This window comes from Haliaeetus albicilla, chromosome 16 (genome assembly GCF_947461875.1).
Source record: "Haliaeetus albicilla chromosome 16, bHalAlb1.1, whole genome shotgun sequence".
Lineage (NCBI taxonomy): Eukaryota > Metazoa > Chordata > Aves > Accipitriformes > Accipitridae > Haliaeetus > Haliaeetus albicilla.
The window spans coordinates 31,336,449-31,354,378 of record NC_091498.1 but is presented as its reverse complement, the minus strand read 5'-3'; the positions used below and the strand labels follow the sequence as shown (position 1 = coordinate 31,354,378).

The 17,930-nt window shown below is 63.9% G+C and overlaps 2 protein-coding genes across 5 annotated transcripts in view; both read right to left on the bottom strand.

The window, feature by feature from the left end:
• Positions 1–747: 747 nt before the first annotated feature.
• GRK2 (G protein-coupled receptor kinase 2) lies at positions 748–11,283 on the bottom strand. Of its 3 annotated transcripts, XR_011328236.1 has the most exons (22): positions 10,887–11,281; positions 9,074–9,150; positions 8,286–8,359; positions 7,860–7,961; positions 7,503–7,577; positions 6,973–7,034; positions 6,611–6,662; positions 6,146–6,237; positions 5,644–5,743; positions 5,432–5,510; positions 5,148–5,278; positions 4,605–4,699; positions 4,421–4,528; positions 4,275–4,341; positions 3,570–3,670; positions 3,365–3,431; positions 3,187–3,282; positions 2,934–3,096; positions 2,685–2,821; positions 2,322–2,435; positions 973–1,872; positions 771–908 (listed from the first exon to the last, which is right to left on the bottom strand). XR_011328236.1 is itself a non-coding variant. In XM_069804199.1 (21 exons), the coding sequence occupies exons 1-21, from the start codon at positions 10,997–10,999 to the stop codon at positions 1,711–1,713; spliced, it is 2,064 nt and encodes a 687-aa protein (XP_069660300.1). In that variant the 5' UTR covers positions 11,000–11,283; the 3' UTR covers positions 748–1,710. The 3 variants fall into 3 exon arrangements, 2 of the variants coding, with proteins under 2 accessions (XP_069660300.1, XP_069660299.1); XM_069804199.1 differs by having other exon boundaries at positions 748–1,872; positions 2,322–2,432; positions 10,887–11,283; XM_069804198.1 differs by having other exon boundaries at positions 748–1,872.
• Positions 11,284–13,574: 2,291 nt separating this feature from the next.
• Positions 13,575–17,930, bottom strand: part of KDM2A (lysine demethylase 2A) — a 52,713-nt gene continuing 48,357 nt past the window's right edge. For both annotated transcript variants that reach the window (XM_069804193.1, XM_069804194.1), the window contains 4 exons: positions 17,585–17,748; positions 17,082–17,240; positions 16,677–16,892; positions 13,575–16,489 (listed from right to left, as the gene is read on the bottom strand). In XM_069804193.1, the coding sequence (XP_069660294.1) occupies positions 16,308–16,489; positions 16,677–16,892; positions 17,082–17,240; positions 17,585–17,748 (721 nt within the window). In that variant the 3' untranslated portion in view covers positions 13,575–16,307. The remainder of the gene's footprint in view (positions 16,490–16,676; positions 16,893–17,081; positions 17,241–17,584; positions 17,749–17,930) is intronic.

The window sequence follows — 17,930 nt, the reverse complement described above, 5'->3', positions numbered from 1 at the left end:
CCATCCCATCCCATCCCACCATCCCATCCCATCCCATCCCCCCACCCCATCCCATCCCATCCCATCCCATCCCATCCCATCCCATCCCACCATCTTATCCCATCCCATCCCCTTCTCTGTCCCCAGCCCCGTGCAGTGCCGACACTCCCGGGGAGGTGGGGGGGGGGGGGGGGGGGTCCGGGAAGGGCTGCCGAGCCCGGCCCCCCGCGCTGGGGGTGCCCCCCACCCGCCTTGGGCAGGGGCGGTTGTTTTCCTCCGCACGGCGGCGAAACCGGAGATTTCCCCGGAGGCCCCGCCGGACCGCAGGAATGCCGAAACACCGGCCCGGTGCGCCTCACCCCCGGGACGTGCCGCCCGCGCAGGGTGCGGGCGGGGGGGGGGGTGCTGCCTGCAGGCAGGGTGCGAGCAGGGGGGGTGCTGCCTGTACAACCCTGCGGCAAGGGGACGGCCAAGGTCACCCGCGGGGAGAGCGCGGGAACTGGGGGGGGGGGGGAACCCGACCCCCAGCACCCACCGCTGCGCCGGGACCCCCACCCTGCAGGGCACGGGGACAACCCCCACCCGCACCCCTGTATGTCCCCGAAGTGCCAGCGTGCTCGTGGGACACACACACACACACGCAGGCAGCCCCCATACCCACATCACCAGAGGTGACAGGGGGACGGTGCCTCTAAGCAGGTACGGGGACATCTCTGCCACCCCCACGATGAGAAAGAGCCGGATGGTGTTTTTCCAGATTTTTATTATAAAAACTTTTTTTTTGTGTGTTTTTTTTTTTTCTTTTTTTGCATTCTCACATCTCTGCTCATTAAAATCTCATTCACCAATGGCCCCAGCCCTGCCCGGCGCCACCCTCTGCCCACCCCAGCCCCTGCAGCAGACCCACCGGAGACCAATATTTACAGATGCTGCCAGGGACTGGGGTGGGCAGAGGGCAGGGGGCCCAGGGGGACACCCTGACCCTGCGCCCACCGGCCAGGGACTGGGGCCAGCATCACATGAGGCTGATTTGAGGGGTGTGGGGGGCTCCCACCTGGTCAGCCACCCTGTGCCCCCCAGCTGCGCACGGCCACCCCACAGCTTGGGGGAGGACGGAGGCAGGGGGTGCCCCACTTGCCCAGGGTGGGTGGCAGGAGGGGTAAGAGGCACAGCCAGGGGGTGGGGGGCACAGGGGACCCATGGCACAGTATTTACAGGGGATGCCCCTGGGCACGCACACTCACACACACACAGACCAAGGACTTGGCACCCACACGACGGGCACCAGGGCACACCGGCTCGTAGGGAGGTGGGGGCAAAGGCTACGGGTGAGAGGAGCTGGCCGGTTCCCTGCCCGGCCGGAGCTGGGCACCCACCTGCCCCAATTTGGCACACACAGCGGTGGCGAAGCAGGCGGGCACGGAGAGGGGGCGCGGGGGCTGCCTTCATCTTAGCCGGAGAGTTCGTAGAGGATTTGAGGGGACGCCAGGGAGAGGTGCCGAGCTGCGCCACGCGCCCAGCGCCAGCTCCGCGCCAGAGGCTGGGCTGGACGGTCGACACCGCAGCCGTGCCCCCCTCCGCACCCGGCGGGTGAGACCGGCACCGGGCGTCCTCCAACACCCGGCCCGGGGACGACGAAAAGGAGCGGGGGAACACGGGAACCCAACCCAATAAATTAGAGGCGGGGTGGGAAGGGGGGGAAAGAGGGCACGCAGGCGCATCGGCACAGGGTCAGAGCCCGTTGGCGGAGCGCTGGATGAACGGCACTTTGCTGAGCTCCACCACGGGCGAGCGGGGCTTGTTCTGCATGCGCGGCACCCGCTGCAGCAGCTGCTGGGCCTGGCGCTGGGCGTCCCGCAGCTCCTTCCGCCACTGCACCAGCTCGGGGTCACTCTGTGCAGGGCAGGGCACGGGTCAGGCTGGGGGTCTCCTGGGGTGCCAGGGCAGGGTACAGGGTGGTCAGGGGCTCCCCGGGGTGCCAGGGGTCTGGGGTTGCCCCACGCTTTCTGTATTTGCGCCCTGTGATGGCTTGGAGGGCTAAACGTGCAGGGCTAGTGGCCAGCAGCTGGCAGGAGGAGGTGGTTAGTGCCCAGCAGGGGATGGCTAGTGATGGCCTGGAGGTGGCTAGCACCCAGCAGAGGGGATGGCTAGCAGCTAACAGGAGGTGGTGAGCGCCCAGCAAGGTCTGGTTAGTGCCCAGCAGGAGCAACTGGCACCCAGGGAAGATGACCAGCTAGCAGGAGGTGGCTAGCACCTGGCAGGGGTGGCTGGTGACCCCAGGGGGGATGGCTAGCTCCCAGCCGAGGCGGCCAGCCCCAGCGGGCGTTCCGGGGCACACTCACATCGCACTGCAGCACGAACTGCTTGCCACCGCGGATGCGGAGCAGGATGCACTTGCGCTCCTTCACCTGCGTCTCCTCCACCGAGTCGATTTCCTCCATGGTGAGCAGGGACTGCTGGGGGGACAGGCTCAGCCCGGCCCCCACCCCCAGACCTCTGTGTCCTCACCAAAGTCCCCCCAAGCCCCCACCCCGTGCCCCCATACCCCTTGCAGTGCCATGCCTGCTTGTGCACATCCCTCACCCCACGTGCCTGCTGTGCCTGGCGCACTCTGATGTCCGCCAGCACCGAGGTGCGCCTGCTGAGCACCGTGCTCACCCCGCACTGCCTTGTGCCCCCCCAACCTCGCCCTGTGCCCGCCTTACCGGCGACTCGCCCTCCCCACGCCACTCGAGGCGGTTGGGGAAGAGGTAGAAGTAGCGGCGCTGCCACTGCGTCAGGAAGGGGTTGCCCAGCTTGGCCATGTACCCGTGCATGATGCAGTCCTTGCCCATGGCGTACTCTGTGCCCACCGCGCCGGGGAGAGGCAAGGTCAGCCCAGGGCACGGCCACGGGGCCGGGAAGAGCTGGGGGGCTGTCAGGGAGGGACCTGGGGGACACCCGGCCCCACTCACCCTCCTCGTGGCCCAGCTGCTTGTTCTTGGCCTTCTTGCGAGCCTCCAGCTTGTCGGTGTCGGCGTTGACGGCTTCGAAGACGGTCTCCGTCACCTCCTGCTGCCACCGCTCGGAGATGGTGAGCGGGAAGTTGCGGTACAGCTCCTGGTCGCTCTCCAGCAGCTGGTGGGCAGGGAAGCAGGCAGGAATCGCTGGGTCAGGGGCTGCCTGCCACCCCTGCCCTCCCACCGCTCGGCTCCTCCGCCCTGGTACCTTGATGCCCTTCGTGTCCTCCTCATCGAAGGAGCCGATGTCAAAGGCATCAGCCGCATTCACCTCACCGCGGGGTGGGATCAGGGGCGGTGGGTACTGCAGGCGGGAAAGGGGTTTTAGAGGGGTGGCTGCCCGTGCTCCCATACCCCTTCCTGTGCCCGGGTGTCGTGTCCCTCACCTTCTGCAAGAAAACCATCTGCCAGTCCAGGCCCTTGAAGAAGGGCTCCTCTTTCACCTCCTGAGCCCTGGGGAGCGAGGTGGGGTGAGTGCTGCAGGCTCCTGGCTGCAGCCCCGGGGCCGGGGTGCTGCACCAGCACAACCTCCTTCCCTGCCTGCTTTCTGCCCCAGCCCTGGGCACCGTCCCGGCGCCCACCGGGACTCACCCACGCCCCATGCAGCCCAGCCGCCGGTTGACATCTCGCTGCAGGAGCCCCTCGAGCAGGGAGCGCAGCTCGGGGGAGAAGGAGTCCGGCAGCTCGACGGCCTGCAGGAGAAGGCACGGTCGCTCACATCGTGAGAACACGAGCACCAAGGCACACGTGTGCACAGGGACAGGGATGCGCACAGATATGCACACATGTGCACAGACACACACAGACCCACATGTGTACAGGATACACGTGGGGAGGTGTGCACACACCTACACGTGCACCAGAGTGCACACACCAATGCCTGCGCACATGTGCAGTGTGCATGTGCACACCCAGTCCCGTGCAAGCACATACACACGGATATGTGTGTGCACACACCAGGCACACAAGTGCACAGTGGCTCACACGTATGAACACCACACAGATGTGTGCATGGGCAGCACGCGGACACTGCAAACACCCCCCTGACACATGTGTGTGAACACAAACATGCCCACATGCAGACACCCACTTGCACACACGCACACGTCATTCTGCACACACATATGCACATGCACGTAGAGATGGGCATGAACACACGCTCCAGGCGCTGCTCACCTGCAGGGACCAGTTGTCCCTGACCCCACACACACCCCATGTGCCCCCCCTCATGACCTGTCCATGCCTGCCTCAGCCCTCCCTGGCACATGGAGCAAAAGCCGGGGTGCCCCAACTCACCATAGTGAGGGTCATACGGTCGATCTCGTGCTTGTCTTTGGTCTTGTGCTGCCGAAAGGGGCTGTGCCTGCGGCCACGAGGGGAGAGGGGAACTCAGTGGTGCCCACCCATGCCTGCCTCGAGCCCACCCGTGCCCACACACTCACCCCCGGAGCAGCTTGAAGAGCATGCAGCCCAGTGAGAACCAGTCGGCGCTGCTGTCGTATGCCACCCCTTTCTGCAGCACCTCCGGAGCCATGTACCCATGGGTGCCCCTGCGGGGGCACAGAGCAGGGTCAGAGACCATGCCAGGCAGGTGGGCAGGGCAGGCAGGGGCGCGGGCACACTCACACACTGGCATGGGGCTTCTTTTTGGAGAAGTCGCAGGCCAGGCCCAGGTCTGAGATGCGGACGTGCCCAAACTCATCCAGGAGGATGTTTGCCGGCTGCCGAGACATTGTGTCACCCCTGAGCCCAAGCGCTGCCCATGGGCACTGGGAGGGGGCAGTGAGGCTGGGTGTGCCCACATGGGTCAGGCTGGGGTGCTCAGTGGGATTTGGAGGGGGTCCACAGGACTGAGGTGCCTGTAGGACTGGGAAGCACCAGTGGAGTCTCTGAGTGCCTCCCTGAGGTCTCAGGATGCCCACGAGGTCCCAAGGGTGCCCATGGAGTTTGGGGGGGTTTCCATAGGGTAGGAGTGCCCTCTGAGTTCAGGGAGTGCCCACAGGGTCTGAGGGCTCCTGCAGGGTGTGTGGGTGCCTGTGACATCTGTGGGTACCCACAGAGTCCTGGCAGAGGATTCTACAGGGCCCAGGGATGCCAATGGGGCTTCTAGACACCTGCAGGGTCCGAGGGTGCCCGAGATGTCTGCGGGGTGCCTGTGGAGTCAGTCACCTTGAGGTCACGGTACACCACGAAGCGGCTGTGCATGTGCTCCAGGCCCAGGATTATCTCGGCCGCGTAGAACCTCATCTCTGCCTCTGAGAAGACGCCGTGCTGGGACAGGTGATAATGCAGGTCTCCCCCTGTGACAACAGGGACCTGTCGTCACCCTGGCACTGCCCTCTGTGCCTCAGGGACGGTGCGGGCAAAGGGCTTTGAGTCAGTGGCTCAGGCCCGCTGCAGCCCTGGGGGGCTGGGGATCAGCCACAGGGTCCCTTGGGACTGGGGCCTCTCACCGTTCATGAGGTCGAGGATGAAGCTGAGCTTGTCGGGTGTGTGGAAGGCGTACGACATGCACACGATGAATGGGCAGTCCTAGCAGGAGACACGGGGTCACACAGTGCCAGGAGTGTCCCGTGGACACCCTCCTTCATTGTCCCTCTCCCCTTGCCCGTGTCGCAGCCTGTAACCAGGGTGCCAGCCCTGCCCGGTGCCTGCCTCCCCTCACCCCGGTGCTGACGAGGGACAGCATGATGCGCTCGTTGAGGGCCAGGGTCTCGCCCTGCTTCATCTTGATGCGTTTCTTGTCCAAACACTTCATGGCATACCTGGGGGCAAAGAGTCCCTGAAGGGTCCTGCTGCTGCTCGTGGCCTCAGTGTCGCAGCCCGCCACTGCCCATGGCCACAGTGCCACGTCCCTCCAGTGCTACCGCCACATCACCACGGCCCTGCCCTGCCCACGGCCCCGGCAACTGCAGCCACGCCATCGCGTCCCTCCGCCGCTAGCACCTACGGCCACATCACCGCATCCAGCTACCACCCACAGCCATGACGTCCTTGTATCCCCCCTGAGACCCGTAGCCATGGCAATACTTCTGCAACCCCCTAACATCTGTTGTCACGGCAACACCGCTGCAGATGCCCTTGGGACCACCACGACAGCCCCAGTGCCCCCCCCCGTTGCAGGCAGATCTCTCTGGCCCCCCCTGCGATGGAGTATCCCCTATTACATTTTGCCCGTATCTGCTTTCCGGCAGCCGTAGACCTCCCCGAAACCACCACGGCCGATGATTCGGTGAACGCTGAAGTCGTTCATGGTGAGCTGGAGGGGGCGAGAAGGAGGTGGGGGTGAGCCTAGACGACACCTGGGTCCTGCAGCATCTGCCCTGCACCAAGAGCTACGCGTGTTCTTCATGGTGGGGGGTCCCACACCCTGCCTCGGTTTCCCTGGGTGAGGAACATGGAGGCTGCTCCACATGTCCCCTTGAGTGCGGGCAGGTGTGGGAGAGCCACCTGTGAGCGAGTGAAAGCCTGGGGGGTGTGCGAGGGTGCCTCTGTGGGGTGCTCGTCCGAGGGTACCCGTGCCAGCCCTAGTGAGCCCCTGGGCAGTGGCCTTGTCACCATGCCCACGTCCCCCTCCCTGGAAGTGCCCAGAGGTGCCCGGGTTGCCCCGAGGCGCAGGGGTCCCTGCTCACATGGATGTTCAGCTCCACGTTCTTCCACTGGCAGAACCGCGTGAACTTGTCGCTGCAATGAAGCACAGAGAGGGCAAGAGTGGAGCCCCTGGAGAAACCCCCGCAAGACCCATCTCAGGGGCAGAAGGACCCCTTGGACTTGTCTGGAGAGAGGAAGCACCCCCTGCGACCCCTGTCTGGGAACAGAGAGACCCTGGGCCAGACCTGGGGATGAGAAGAGTCCCCTGAGTCCCTGGTCTGGGGACAGACACCCCCGGAGCTCCTACCTAAGAAGGGACCCCTGGCCCCTCTCTGGGCCGGGAGACCCTGGTCCCCAGTGGGATGGGACACCCTGATCCGCGTGGGACTTTCCCCCATCTCACCTCTCAATGAATTTCTGGAAGATGCCCCCACGCAGGTTCTGGCAGATCTCCTCAATGTAGGGCTGGGGGAACACAAGGCTCAGCGCTGGGTCCCCAGTGCCACCCAGGTCACCCGTAGCCCTCAGGTCCTATCATTACGTGGGTCTCCTCCACCCCTGGGATTTCACATATCCCCACTGCCACCCTGCCACTGCCAGGCCTTCCACCACCCAGGTTCACCTGAGTCTCTGGGGACCCCGCTGTCACCCCAGGTCACCTCTACATCCACGCTCCCAGTCACCACCCTCTGAGGAGCCCCCAGTCTCCTAACTACCACCTCATGGGGACCACCAGCAATCCTCCTCACTCCCAACCTGCTGGGGACCCCTGCACCATCCCTTGGGGTCCCCATACCTTCTGGGACCCACCACCACCTTTAGGGGCCCCTGTCACCACCAGCCCCCAGCCCCCTCTCACCAGCCCCCGTAAGGATTAACCCTCCGAGTACCAGAGGTGGCAGGGACCCCCTCTCTGTCCCGGGTGATGCCCACCTGGAAGAGGTCTGGGGGCACCTGCTTCTTGCTCAGGCGGCTCTGGACATGCTCCGTGGCACTCTTGGAGAAGGGCTGCGAGGCAAGACGGGACTGTGTCACCCTGGGCAGAAGGGACAGGGGCACAGGGGCAAGGCAGTCCCACAGGGGGCAGGCAGGTCTGCACAAGTGGGGGAATTATGGAGGACCCCTCATCCATAGGGCTGGGTCTGTGGCTCCCAGAACAGAGTCAATGGTGCTTTTAGAGCTCCCTCTGAAGACACTGGGTACCAGGCCTCCTGGGCACACTGGGGACCCCACCCCGGTACCTCACCCCACTGTAGTGCCGGCGCAGTGCCTGCACAGCATGGCACTCACGTGGGAGCAGGCCAGCAACTCCTTCATGATGTAATGGTCAAAGATGTGGCGGCTCCGGGCAGCTCGCTCCTCCTCCGAGTCCAGCTTCTCATACTTCTTGATCTGGCAAAGGCACAGCTCCCGTGGCAGAGGGGCACACCGCCCCCAGGCCTGTGCTACCGGGGAACAGCCCTCACCCAACACCAGGACCGGGTACGCCAGGAACCATGGCCCTAGCCCCTCTGGGTACCACCTCCCACAGGCACCTGATGGTTATCATGTCCCCTGGGTACCCAGGGCATCACCTCCCGGCCCCCTGGGCGCTGTCTCCCTTGGGTACTCCGCATGCTCTTGGTACCATGTCTGTGGGCCCTGTAGGTACCAAATCCTGTCCCCAACCCTCCTCATGAACATGGGGGTCCGTCCAGATGGGTCCCCCCATCTCACCTCCTCATAAAACTCCATCAGGGGTTTGGCCTCCTCTGCCTGGTTAAAAGCGAAGTCCCGGAAAAGCAAGTACCCTGGCAGGGACAGAGCCACGGCATGAGAGGTGCCTGCCTCAGAGCGGGAGTGTGTGCCCCATAGCCCAGGCCAAGGGGCACAGGGATGTCCCCTGGGCCTGTCTGTCCCCACAGCCACCCCCATGCCAGGCTCGGGGAAGTGGAAGTGCCAAGGTGGGGACCGGCCAGGGTTTGGCAGTTAGGCAAGGACACCGGCTGGCATGGGGAGGAGCAGTGTGGTGCTATAGGGCACTGTGGGGCAGGGGTGCAGTGGGGTAGCGAGGAGGTTGGTGCAGTTGGGGACCAACGGGGCAGGGGCACAGGCGGCACTGTGGAGCAGGCTGCTGTGGGGCGGACGTGCCCGGAAACCGCCAGAGCCAGCAGGAGGAAGTGAGAGGCGCTTCCTGCCCCGGACGGTTAGTGCCGTGCTGGGGGAAGTGACGGGGTGGGGGATGTGGGGTGGGGGACGTGGCGGCAGGGGGTTGTGTCACGCAGTCCCCAGGCACCTCGGCCCAGCCTGACTCCGCAACCCCCTCGCTTCCCCCAGGCCATGCCAGGGGCAAAGGGGAATGGCCACAGCCACTACCATTGTCACAGCTGCCACCAGTCCGGCCCCCCAGCCCACCCGTGCTTGCCCAGGCACACAACGAGCGTCCCTGTGTTTGTTGGCACTCATCCACATGCCCTCCCCTGTGCCCCCCCATGGTCTCCAGGGCACCCGTGTCCCCGGCTCACCAATCTTCTGCATGAAGATCTTGTCGAACGTCACCTCTCCCCGGTCCTCCAGGTACTTCTGCATGACGCTGCGGATGCTGGGGAGACAGTGGAGGGGCTCAGCGCCTCGCCTGCCCCGTGCCCCCTGGCAGCCCTCTGCTCCTGACACCCCCCTGCCTGCCCTGTACCCACCATGCCCCTTCTCTCCTGCTCCTCCTGTGTCTCCATGCCACCTCAAGCTCCACTGGCACACACGTCCGCCCATCTTGTGTGTCGCCTGCCCCCAAGTGTGACATGTTGCTGGGCCCCAGTAAGGGTCAGGCACAGGGCGCCCCACGTGCCGGGGTCTAAGGAGGTTGGGGAGGTGAGTACCCCAAAAAAGTCTCCCTGGTGCCTGGCAGCGAAGGCGCAGGAAGGCAGTGGGGTCTGGCATTGGGGGTTGGGACCAGGGCCACATGCCTGGGTCCCCTCCTGCTCCCTGGGGAAGAGCAGGGCAGTGTGTGCCCACATGTGCAGGGCTGCGCGTGTACCAGGAGCGCGGGCCCCAGGCGGTGTGTGCCGGGCTGCGCTGCGGGTGTCGTGTCAGGCTGCCACGCAGGGTGCCTGTGCGCTGTGCCGTCCACCGCCCGCACCCCGCGCACGGCGTGCTGTGCTGCCACGTGCCACGCCGCGTTCCGTGCGGCGTGTGTTGTGCCGCGTTGGCTGTTACACTGTGCTGTGTGGGTCCGGCGGCGGTGGCATGTGCGCTGGGCTGCGTGTGGGGCCGGCGCAGGCTGGGTGTGCAAAGGGAAGTTGTGAAGTGGGTTGCGTGGGCAGGAGGGGGCTGCGTGCACAAAAGCGACACAGGCGCGGGGGCGGCGTGCGCAGCGGGGAGCACCACAACTCCACGTGTGCGTGTGTATACACAGGGCGGGCAGAGATCCTGCGTGTGCCGATGTACACTGTGCGTGCATGTGCAAAGGACACAGGTGTGCGCACACAGCCCCCCCACCTTGCAGCACTCTGCACGTGTGTACAGGTGTGTGTGTACACACACAAGTGCATGGCTGCAGGAGGGCACGGGCGCAGATGCGGGTGTGCCTGGCCGGAGCGGTGCGTGCCAGGACGGAGCGTGGGTGTACGCAGGGGGCACGCACGGACTGTGTGTCGGGAAGAGCATCCGTCCGTGTCTGGGCAGGATGCGTGTGCACGCCCAGGCAAGTGTGTGCGGGCTGGGTGCCTGTGTACACAGGCATGCAGGGGTGTACGCTGGGGATGTTTGTGCACGGGAGGTGTCTGCTCGTGCACGGGAGGTGCTCGTGCACAGGAGGTGCTTGCTTGTGCACGGGAGGTGCTTGCTTGTGCACGGGAGATGGTTGTGCACGGGAGGTGTTTGCTTGTGCACGGGAGATGGTTGTGCACGGGAGGTGTTTGCTTGTGCACGGGAGATGGTTGTGCACGGGAGGTGTTTGCTTGTGCATGGGAGGTGTTCGTGCACAGGAGATGGTTGTGCGCCGGGGATGTTCGTGCACCGGGGATGTTTGTGCGCACGCCAGCGTGCCTGCCTGAGTCGGCGGTACGTGTGTGTGCCGTACCGGCGGGGGGGTGAGCGGGGGTGTGGGGGTGTGTGTGCCCGGTGCAGCGGGGCCGGGGCCGCCGTGGCCCTGCCCGGCCGCCTCCGGGCAGCCGGCTCGGGGGCCAGGCCCGCGGTGCGCCGGGACAAGGGGAACCGGGCCAGGGCCGCCGGAGGAGGAGGAGGAGGAGGAGGAGGAGGAGGAGAGGGACCGGGGGGGTGGCGGGTGGGGGGCCGCGGCCGGCCCGGCGGGCGGAGGGGCGGAGAGCGGCGGGGCCTCACCTGGGCTCGGGCAGGAGGATCCTCTTGCTGGCGCGGGCGGCGGGCGCGGCGCGGCTCTTCTCCATGGCCATCAGGTAGCTCACGTCCGCCAGCACCGCCTCCAGGTCCGCCATCTTGCGCCGCGCCGCCGGCCCCGCCGGCCCCACCGCCCACCGCCGCCGGACCGGACCCGGACGGACCCGGAACCGGAACCGGGACCCGGAACCGGAACCGGGAGGCGGACCTTCCCCCTCCGCTCCGGGACGCGGACGCGGCCCGGGGGAAGCCCAGGCGGCGGCGGCGGCGGCGGGGGACACACACACACACACCTCAGCGGCGGGGGGCCATGGCGGGCGGGGACGGCCTGAGGGAGCGCGTGGCCCGTGCGCGTGGCCCCTGCGACAGGCGGCGCTGCCGCCCCGGGCCGGAGCGGGGAGGGGGGCGGGGCGTGGGGCGTGGGCGGGGCCCCGGGGAACCGCCCTTCCCGCCGCCCCGCCCACCCGGGCGTGGCCCGGGCGCCGGCGGGAGCGTGTGTGACACCGTGTGTGTGTGTGTGTGTGTGTGTGAGAGACACCGTGTGTGTGTGACGCTGTGGGTGTGTGACATCATGTGTGTGACACCGTGTGTGTGTGACGCTGTGTGTGAGAGAGACACTGTGTGTGTGACATCGCGTGTTTGTGTGACAGTGTGTGACACCGTGTGTGTGTGAGACACTGCGTGTGACATTGTGTGTGTTACACCGTGTGTGTGACACCATGTGTGTGTGACATTGTGTGTATGCATGTGACATCGTGTGCAACACTGTGTGACATCGTGTGTTTGTGACACTGCATGTGTGACACCATGTGTGACACCGTGTCTGTGTGACACCATGTGTGTGACATCATGTGTGTGTCTGACACTGCGTGCGTGTCACCGTGTGTGTGACCCTCTGTGTGTGTGTGACATTGTGTGTGTGTGACACTGTGTGTGTGTGAAACCATGGTGTGACACTGTGACACCGTGGGTGTTTGACACCATGTGGGTGCGACACCGTGTGAGTGACACCATGTGTGACACCGTGTATGACACCGTGCGTGTGTGACACCGTGTGGGTGTGTGACACCGTGCCTGTGACCAAGCAGGCATGACTGTGCGTGTGACACTGCGCGTGTAAGACACCGGCTGTGACCGTGTATGACAGCGCGCGTGGCACCGTGTGGCACCACGCCTGTCCGTGCGGGTTGCGCGCGCGTGTGACCGTGCGCGTGCGATGCCGCGTGACACCCCAGGCGCACAGCCACACCCGCGTTGCACCGCGCGGCGCGGGCCGTGTCCCACCCCGGGGATGTCACCCAACAACGGGGACCCCCCCTGCGGCTGGTGGTGGTGGGGGGACACGGTTCGTGCCACCCACCGGGGCTGGCACCGGGGACACCGTCCTCCCCGCCGACTGGGGCGGGCAGGGACCGGCGGCACGGCGGCTGCCGGAGCTGGGCCGGGTGATGGAGGCGGCGACAGGAGGGTCCCTGTCCCCGGGGCCGGGAGGGGACACACGGAGGGGACAGGGGGACAGGTGGTGCGGGTTGGGGTGTCGAGATTTGCTCGGTCCACGGTGCCTCCGTACGCGGTGCAGCGCCGGGGCAGGCAGGCGGCGATGCTCCGGTGGACGGGGTTCAAGGAGCGGGGAGGACCGGTTGTGGCTTCAGCCACCCGTGGAGGAGGACGTCGACGGAGGACGTCGATGGAGGACGACGTTCGCCCACGGAAGAGCGAGCTCCGCGCCTCGCCATGCAAATGGCCCAGCCCGGGGCCTTGTTTTGGTGCTGTCGGTACAGCCCCAACCGCCGCGGTGACCGTGGACCATGACGTCCCTGCAGAAGAGGCTGGAGGACGGTAAATGTCACCTCGGTGGCCTACGGCCCAGAACCAGCTCTGGAAGAGCTGTGGGACCAGTACAGCCCTTTGGGGTGGCTGAAAGACCCTGCCCCGGCCCCAGCTCCGCTCCCAGCCGTTAAACCCAGCCTTGCCGGGGTGGGAGAGAAAAATCCCTGCGGAAAGCCATCCCGGCACATCGCTGCTAGGCTGACCCCAGCCTGGGCGCAGCCGGGGCAGGTGGGAAACATCTCTGGCTTGCCAAACTTGGGGAGATAAAGCCCGTCCCAAGCAGAGCCAGTCACGGATGCGGCCCCAGCACCGCGCAAGGCGCTGGCAGGTCCGGCCCTGGTTGCGGAGGAGCTGCCTGCACTTGCTGCCTGCGCTCCCTGCCTGCTCCTCGTCAGGCAGGTTGCAGAATTGGGGCTGCAGGGGAGGGGGAAACTGTGCTAAACCAGGGCTGCTGCGGAAAGGCTGCTCTCCGTCGGGGCGCGAGCAGGGGAAGGGCAAAGCCCTCGCCTCCAGCAGCCCGGGAATCCGCTGGGAGAGAGCAGCTTTCCCAAGGGAGGCAGAGGATGGGGCAAAAAGCCCCACGTGGCCCCAGGGGACCCGTGGCCCTGGCTCACTGGTGGGACAGGAGATGACGGGGACACGGGGACAGCTGCCATCGCCACCCGGGGCTCGGGCCCACAAGCCGGCACGCTTGACGGTGCCCCAGGGTTCCTCTCCATTAGGGCTGGAGGTGGTGGGGGGGGCACGGGAGGTCCCCTGGAAGGGGGTCAGGGGCTCCCAGCCCCGGCCTCGTCCCCTCCGCTTCCCTCTCAGACAAACAACGGGCAGAGGCGAGACGCAGGGTTTTGTTTTTCTTTAAATTTTTTATTCCAAAAATCCACCCCCAAGAAACAAAATATTTCCCTTCAGAGGCTGGTATCTTCCCTCCCCCCACAACATCTCTCCAATCCCTGTGGTAATATGTTATGAGCAAAGATCCTCTCTAAAACCAGTATCGGAGAATGCTTAGAAAAAAAGAAAAAGGAAAACCAAACCAACCAAACAAAAAAAAAAAACAAAAAAAAAAACCAAAAAAAAAATTGCCAACTAGCTCCCCTCCCTCTGCCCCCAGACAAGAAACCCCCAACCCAAACCATACCGACTGAGAGAGCGTAAGACTTGGTTTGCTTTTACCCTTAATGCTTACATTTAATTTTAAAGCACAAACATCAGAGATGGACTCTAAATCGCCAACAAAAAAATATATATTTACAATATTTCTCCGGGGGGGGGGGGAAGGGGGAGAAGGGGGGGAATTGAAACAAAACAAAAACACAACCAAACCTTTAAACAATAGTGACTTTTCTTGCAGGAGTTGTCTTTAGGGAGCAGTCTGGGTTGCTTTTAAATCACTAAGTGATTTTATATATATAATTCTCTTTTTTTCTTCCTTGTGGATTTTCACCCCCTGCCCACGGATGAGGGCCGGGGTGGCCGGTTGGGTGATGAGGGTCGCACGCCCGAGTCTCTGCGGCCTGGGAACGGGGAAGGGGGGGGACACAAGACATACACCCACCGGGCAGGGCTCGCTGCCCCCCAGCTCGGCTGCTCGCCCGCCTCCCGCCCGCCCCGAGGGAGGGTCCGCAGCCGCCCAGCGAGCATGGCGGAGGCAGCCCCGTGTGCCCACCCGGCTCCGGCTAAGCTCTACCCCAGCTTTTTTTTGTTGTTTTTTTTCCTTTTTTTTCTCCTTTTTTCTTTTTTTTTTTCTTTTTTTTTCTTTTCTTTCTTGTTGCAAAACTCAAAAATCAATCCAAAGGAAAAAGAAAAGCTTTGATTCTTCCGACGTCTTTCACGGGAGCCACCGACAAGAGAGACTAAGGCAGAAGGCCTCCACCACCCAGCTGCGGCCAGGGGCCTGGCTCTCCCGCTCTTCCTCTCGCCCGGGGTGTTTTCTGCTCAAAGCCCTCCGGATTCACTGCGGCAAAACTGCCCCTTGTCCCGAGGCACTGCGGCAATTGCCCCCTCGCATCCCCCTCCGGCAGCCGGCGAAGCGGAGGACTCGCCACCGGCCCCCGTGCCCGGGGAAGAAGGGTCGGCGGATGTCTCTCCTCCCTTATTGCTTCTGAAGCAGCGGGGCGGCGCGGGCTGCTGTTCTGCAGGAGCCCCCCTGCCCCTTGGCTGTCCTCTCCGGGGCTGGGGACCGGTGACACGGGGTGGGCCGGTTTGTGCTATCTGTACGCGCTGCCAGGGGGGCCAGGCCGGGGAGAGCGGTGTCCTGACACCGGGGGAGAGATGGGGAGCGTCCGGTCACAGGCAGGACAGGGAGGGAAATAAAATAGTGACCCAAAAGAAGATTCCAACCTTTTTTTCCTTTTTTTTTTTTTTTTTGTAGTTTGTTTTTTTTGTTGGTTTTTTTTTTGTTTGTTTGTTTTTTTTTTTTTTTTTTTAAAGTGCAAAAAGCTCTCTGCTGCCCTAGAGAGAGGTTCTTTGGACCAACCATTCATTGCAAAGGAAAAACGGCAGCTAAAAGGGGGTGGGGGAAGGAGAGGACAATGCAGTGGGGCATTCGTGCCAGTTCCGTCCCAGGCCACAGCGCCCTGGGCAGACAGAGCAGCCTTCGCCCCTCCGGCCGCGGCGGCCCTAGAGTGCTTCACGATGCTGGGCCACACGCAGGGAGCTGGGGAGGAAGAGGAGGCAGCTCCTATCCCCCCGTGCGCTCACTCACCCCTGGCTGATGCTTTCCGAGTCCTCCCTGAGCTCTGATGTACCTGTGGTTTCTCCCCTGCTCCCAGCCGGCGCCCGGCCCCAGCCATCACCTCTGTGCGGGGCTGCGTCGGGACAGACGGTGCTGCGGGAAGACCCCGGAGTGGAAGCGCGTCGTCCCCCAGCCTCACCTCCCTGGGCAGGGGGAGAGCAGGGCTGCAAAGCTTCCTGCTCCTGGCCAGCATGTGCCGGCCCTGCGGCCGGAGAACCCACAACGCCCTGGCTGCAGGGCTCCTGCCCTCGACACTGAAAGAGCCGCCCGGATGCGTGAGCGCGGTGGGAGAAGGAGGGGGGGTCGATCACAGCCCCTGCAGCCGGACGAGGGAAACCGTAAAGGGGGCCGAGAGCGCAGGGCAAGTGACGAGCTGGTGGTAGCGCAGAGGGGTACGTTTTGTTCCAGCTCTGCTCCTGCTTCCTTGGAGAGACCTTGACCCTCAAGCTTTGTGCTAACGGGGAAGTGACAAGTGTTTCAAGGCAAGGAGACGACGGGGAGGAGGGGAAAAGCTGGGGGAAGAGGGTGCCCCATTTCTCTGCACAGAGATCTCTATTACAACCTCCGCCTTGGGAGCAGCCAGCCTCCGGGCTGAGGCTCCCTGCCATTTGCCCGTTCCTCCTCTGGTACTGGCCAGCCTGGCGGGACATCTTCATTGGCAGAAGTCCCGGGGGAGGAGGAGGAAGGACGGTGGAGCGAGGCCAGCAGCGGCCCTGCCTGCCGAGTCAGGTGGGAGGCAGTGGCAGGACATGGAGGGCAAGGTGGGGATGTGGAGGAGCGGCTCTCCGAGAGGGGTGGGATGGGCTCTTTTCCTTCTCCTCAGTCTGCCCCAGGGAGGGTCTCTAGCTGATTTTTTGGATCAGCTTCTCATCGGACAGGCAGTAGAGGCTGTTGATGGACAGGTCCGAGATGAAGTGCTCACAGGCTTTGCGGGTGATCTGTTTGCAACCTCGCAGGTCAATTAGAGTGACGTTGGAGATGCGGCGCAGGTACAGCAAGGCCTGGTCCGTCAGCTTATTGCAGCCTGTGGGGAGAAGAGAGGAAGAGTGAGCTGCAACGCCTCCGCGAAGCCAGAGCTGAGCTTCCATGTCAGGCTGGGAGGGCAGGCGGTGAGGAGAAAGCCGCTTTACGACGGCAAGTCCAGCCAGGCCACCCTCAGTCCAGCAGGGACCGGGGAGGCCAGCCTGGGCCACCCAGAGCAGCGTACCCACCTGCCATATTGAGCTCGGTGAGGGAGTTGCGTGTGGAAGAGCCCACGGCCGTGAGGAGGTTGGCCGACTGGTCCGTAAGGTGGTTGCAGTGGCTGAGATCGAGGCGGGAGAGCAGGGGCATATGGCGGATGATCAGCCGCAGCGTGGCGTCGGTGATGTCCAGGCCAGCGAGCCGGAAATCAATCATGTTGCGGAGTTTGCTGCGATTGTCCTGACCTGCAAAGGGAGAGGAGAGGCTGAGCATGGACTATCTGCCCTGCTGCGTTGGGGCATTCTGGATCCAGCATTGCCTCCCCACTCTGCACCCAGCATGTCACCCTCCTCCTGCTTCCCACAACCTCCAGGAACCCTCCTCAGTCACCACCGCCCCAGCCTTGCCCGGTGGCAGTCTGGGCAACAGCTTACTGGGTTTGTCTGTTGGAGGCGTGAGTAAGTCCCGGATCTGAGGGTCCTTGATTCCTACTGCCCACCGAAGATCGAGGGTCCTGAGAAGGGGGCAGCTGGAGGTACTGAGAGCACAGACCGCAGACCAGGAACAGCCTGCCAAGATGAGGTCTTTCAGGCCTGACAGGAGAAGGGAGAGAGGTAACAAGTCAGACGGGCTTGGTCAGCTCTGAGGCGTCCCAGATCTCAATCCTCTTTCTCCAAGGCACATGAGGAAGCAAGCTCCCCTCCCTTCTTGGGGTGGAACAGGGAGCTGGGCTGTCTGAAGGAGAGGTTAAACACACAGCAGCAGGAAACCACATCACTATTGGCTGCTTGCTGGGTGACAGGATCCAGGCACCCAGGAGTTTTCAAGCTGGCAGATACCAGGGCGCAGAGCCTGTCTCTTGCTGCGGTCCAGCCATCAGGAAGCCTCGGAGCAGGCTGGTGGCAGAGGCAGGGACCCCTCCCCAGCCCACGCTCACCTGGCAGCCTGTTGACGAGCCACGTAAGCTGTTTTTTGGAGATATTGGTCCAGCTGAGGTCGAGGCTGACTGGTTGTCTTTTGATGATGCCGCTCAGCGCCTGGGGGGTGATGGACTTGCACCTGCTCAAATCTATCTTTGTCCACAATCTCTTGTCACAGCACCTGGGGACGAGGACAAGGCTGAAAGGTGAATCCTGAGAGCCCCACGGGACAAGAGACGACCAGCGGGTTGCCTGGCTTCGGGGAGGAGCCCAGCCCTGGCATAGCCCCAGCCGCAGAACAAGACTGCTCTGCCTGGTTTCCCCAGGTTTCCCCAAACACGTGGGGAGGTTGCTGAGGGTGTC

Bases quoted from the DNA above. Each gene is read 5' to 3' on its own strand.
- GRK2 (XM_069804198.1), bottom strand. From the start codon at position 10,999: ATGGCGGACCTGGAGGCGGTGCTGGCGGACGTGAGCTACCTGATGGCC. The intron at 7,962-8,285 runs GTGAGATGGGGG...TGCCTTTGCCAG, and splicing joins TGATGGAGTTTTATGAGGAG to ATCAAGAAGTATGAGAAGCT. The intron at 7,578-7,859 runs GTGAGTGCCATG...CTTGCCTCGCAG, and splicing joins AGTTGCTGGCCTGCTCCCAC to CCCTTCTCCAAGAGTGCCAC.